The sequence below is a fragment of the Sinocyclocheilus grahami genome, unplaced genomic scaffold (genome assembly GCF_001515645.1).
Source record: "Sinocyclocheilus grahami isolate Dianchi unplaced genomic scaffold, SAMN03320097.WGS_v1.1 scaffold3287.1, whole genome shotgun sequence".
Classification (NCBI taxonomy): domain Eukaryota; kingdom Metazoa; phylum Chordata; class Actinopteri; order Cypriniformes; family Cyprinidae; genus Sinocyclocheilus; species Sinocyclocheilus grahami.
Window position 1 is genome coordinate 11479 of NW_015508433.1, and position 4105 is coordinate 15583.

The following is a 4105-nucleotide window of genomic DNA, read 5'->3' on the forward strand; positions in this document are numbered from 1 at the left end:
GGCCCGCGGAGACGTACTCGACGGGGAAGCTCTCACCATGATCCTCAGGTCTCCTTGACCATGAACCGAAGTAACCCTATGACCGGAGGAGCTAGAGTGGGGCATGGCAAGGGGGATACCCCCCCCCCATTTAATGAGGAGGTATCTAGACCGCAACGTCGCGATGGTCATGTTCCCGCACTGAGAACATGACTCATCCATGAATGCTGCTTCAGCGTGCAGTAAGCCCAGGCAGGAGACGCAGCGATCATGACCATCAGATGAAGCCAGGAAGCGACCACATCCAGAAACGCATGAGCGGGAAGCCATCTTTAAAAAGACGCCCGTCGCTCATGAAGCTCTTTTAGAAATGGTCTCTTTTTCGAGAAGGAAAAACACTCTTTTAGAGAGAGCGCTGAAGCGCCCAGGGGAGGTTGCGGCGAGACCGCAGAATGGCAGCTGCAGCTCGCCGAGGTTTCAACACCGAGGTTAACGCCAACGCCAGCTGTTTCTTCCAAACACTCACGGCGATTCGTCCTGAGAAGGCTCGGCTCCGAAGCGAAAAGCTGATGTGTGTTTGCACGCGCTCTCCTTTTATACCCGCGCAGGGGGGGCGGGGTGCGCGTGGCAAAACACGCACGCCAACTGTCATTGGCTTGTTTAGTTTACACTCTAAGGTGATTGGGCTCTCGGGCGAGATCCCAATTCGTCAGTCATGACTGAGAACGTAGAACGTGACTGACTGAAAGGGAACAGAAAATACTCAGCCTAACCATAAAATGAACATTGCAACAATTTGACAATATTCATTCATATACTATTATTAATCTGAATTTCCAAGTTATTTTTTTATATTAAAAATTATACTGGTCATTTTGAATGTGGATGGCTTCTTACCTCTCACTTTCAATGACAGCATTCACTACATCTTTTTTCTCATTACGCACAGCTTCATGTAAAAAAGAGTTGTCAGCATTGTTGAGAGTGATTTCAGCTCCCCTGTCCAATAACAGCAAAACAGCACCTACATGTCCCGCTTGTGCAGCTATGTGAAGGGCTGTTTTCTGTTAAAGCACACACGTTATAAATAAGCAGTTTCATTCAATTATAATCACAAAGGACAATAATTACTTTAAAATTACAGCATAGTAAAATTATTACTTTTACTATAAAAATACATTCTTGAAAAAGACTCTTTCAGCAAGGCTGCATTTCTTTGATCCAAAAACAGTGTAAAGAATAATACTGTGAAATATTATTAAAATGTAAAAAAAAATTATATTTTAATATATTTTAAAATATATGTAGTTTATTCCTTTGATGGTAAAGCTGACTTTTCAGCAGCCATTACTCCAGTCTTCAGAGTAACATGCTTCTTCAGAAATCATTCTAATTATGCTGATTTGGTGCTCAAGTAACATTTATTATTACTATAAATGTTTAAAAACAATTAATATTTGAATATTAAGATTAAGATTTTTGTGGAAACTGTAATGTATTGTTTTTCAGGATCATTTGATGAATAGAAAGTTCAAAAGAACTGCATTTGTGAGACTATGTTAATTTTTGGGGGGATCTTGTTCAGTTTTTTTCCTATGGCTTAGTAATTGTATTTCTCAAACTGATTGTGCTCCACAGTTGTTTAGGATTTTTTACGCTGCTTACCCCATCCTCATTTGTTTCGTCCAGAAGTTTGACATTGGCTGCCAGGAGGATTTTCATTGTCTGTGTGTATCCCTCAGCCGCAGCATGATGTAAACAGGACCAGCCTTTGTAATCACTAGAGATTACAAAAGACCTTATGACAGCTGAATTGTCCAGCTGAATTAACTCACAAGTGTACTTTTTGAAGCTACTAACTTAACAAAAAAATGGGAATATTAGCTTTTGAGATTTTGACGCAATTATTACCTGGTAGGGTTATTATCTTGAACTAAAACTAAAACCATAAAAACTATAAAAACCATAAAATAAACATTACCTGAAAATTTTTTAAACATTTTATTTCAGTTAGTTGCCAAGTGTCACGAATTCAGTCCATGGACTTCTGTTTATTCACCACCAGAGGTCACCCTTTCCATTTCATTGACTCTCGCACTACACAAACTGTTGCATAGCACCCCGGACTACATTTCCCATCATTCTTTGCCTACACCAAGGCAATCATTTCCATTAAATTTAAGTTGAAATACTAAATTAACTAAAAACTAACATCTACATTAGACATAAAAAAACACGCAAGAAAATTATTAAAACTTTAACTGAAATGCAACTATAACAGTAACTCAATGATGCTAAAATAACACCGTATTTATGAAAAACTGCTTGAGATGACTGTGAAAATGTAGATTCCCAGAAAAGTATGATGTACCTTTGAAACAGCGCACCACTCCTGAGCAGCAGCTCCACAACTTGAGTGTGTCCTGCCATTGAAGCAAGATGGAGGGGCGTCAGACCCTTTTCATCCCAATCGTTCAGCATTTTAGAGTCTGTGAGGGTCTCCAGCAGCCTTTTACATGTGTTTGTACGCCCATATCTGACAGAAATTGGAGTAAACACTTAATATTAGCTGGAGTTATAGAGTTATATTTAGAGTGTGTAAGATTTGAAAGCTTGGCGTTATGCTGCATTCATTTGTTTTAAGGCCTGCAAAATTCTCATAAATGGTCAGAACTACCTTTGATATGTTATTATAGGTCAAAACCTATTGCATATATATATAAGAAAATATGCACAAAGATCTGATTTTGAAATAGCTGTGGCTGTATTACAAACGTTCTCACTCTGCAGCGAAGTGAAGCGCTGATTTCTTCTCCCGTGACTTTTGACCCACAAAGATATTAAGACCCAGCATATTTTTGACCGAATCGTGGATGCCAAGTTTGCAGGCGTAGTGCAGAGGAGTGCAGCCTTCAACATCCTCACCAGACAACATCTCCTTCACGGCGTTGCTCTGGAGGAGGCAATGGGCTCTTATAACTATATACAGAACATACGCATGTTTAAAACAGTACATTATGTAATAATCCATAACAAAGGGTCACTTGTACTCTAAGAGTTGTGTTCTGCATCTGACAAACTGAACTTGACATTTAGGAAGGTTTTCACACCTGTAAGACTGTCTCAGGAAGATTTTTCAGCCCTTTTGGTTGAAGAACGACAAAGTGGAGGAAGTTGCGACCTACTTTGTCTTTGATTCTGAAATTGGCACCTTTTTTCAATAAGACAATATGTTAAATATGCAGAAATGTACATGCAAATAATTTTGGAGCTATAACGTGTTGAAAATGTTTACCAATTGACAGCAAAAACGCAACTGTTTTCCAAGCACCGCATCTGGAGGCCATCAGCATAGGAGACAGTCCCTTACAGTCAATGCAGTCAATTTCTGCTTCCTTTCCAAGACAAATGAGATCCAAATGACAGTGAATTAGCAGCTTTATCTAAGGACATATGGTGAGATATTGGACATCAAAGGACATACGATAAGATGATGAGATATTGGGTGCTTAATATTTATCTTTTCAAAAGATAACTCCAAGCTTGGCAGCTTGCTGGTTCACAGAGTGCACATACAGCAGAATAAAGGTTTGAATTCGGATGTTTTAGCTGCTCACATTCTCACAAAGCAGCCATTTAAACATTTACCTTTGAAATAAGATATTCAACCAACTCGACATGATCAATCTTTTCAAAAGATAACTCCAAGCTTGGCAGCTTGCTGGTTCACAGAGTGTTTTAGCTGCTCACATTCTCACAAAGCAGCCATTTAAACATTTACCTTTGAAATAAGATATTCAACCAACTCGACATGATCAAACAACGTGGCTCTATTAGGAAAAAAAAGTGATTGTTAATCATTGAAGCATGGATATTAATCAAACAAATACAGCTGTGAATTGTAATAGGCCAAGCACGCTAATGGCATAACCATTATTAATACATTTGTTTGGTCATAGCAAAAAAGTGCTTTAAAAGTCATATTGTACCAACAAGAATACAAACACATATTTTAAAAATGACAAAAACATTGTACATATTAAACAGCTACACAGTTTGAAATGCTTTCTAGTTTCTACTTTTAGATATTGTTTCCAAATACATACATTTTACAAATTAAAATGTA

General features: G+C 38.3%; 1 protein-coding gene across 1 annotated transcript in view; it reads right to left on the minus strand.

Moving 5' to 3' along the window:
- The window catches only part of LOC107576164 (transient receptor potential cation channel subfamily A member 1-like), a gene marked incomplete at both ends in the record, with an annotated part of 15243 nt that extends 11434 nt beyond the window's left edge, over nucleotides 1–3809 (minus strand). The window contains 7 exons of the mRNA XM_016262407.1: nucleotides 884–1043; nucleotides 1645–1759; nucleotides 2351–2515; nucleotides 2763–2932; nucleotides 3090–3190; nucleotides 3275–3374; nucleotides 3761–3809. Of these exons, the coding sequence (XP_016117893.1) occupies nucleotides 884–1043; nucleotides 1645–1759; nucleotides 2351–2515; nucleotides 2763–2932; nucleotides 3090–3190; nucleotides 3275–3374; nucleotides 3761–3809 (860 nt within the window). The remainder of the gene's footprint in view (nucleotides 1–883; nucleotides 1044–1644; nucleotides 1760–2350; nucleotides 2516–2762; nucleotides 2933–3089; nucleotides 3191–3274; nucleotides 3375–3760) is intronic.
- Nucleotides 3810–4105: the final 296 nt, after the last annotated feature.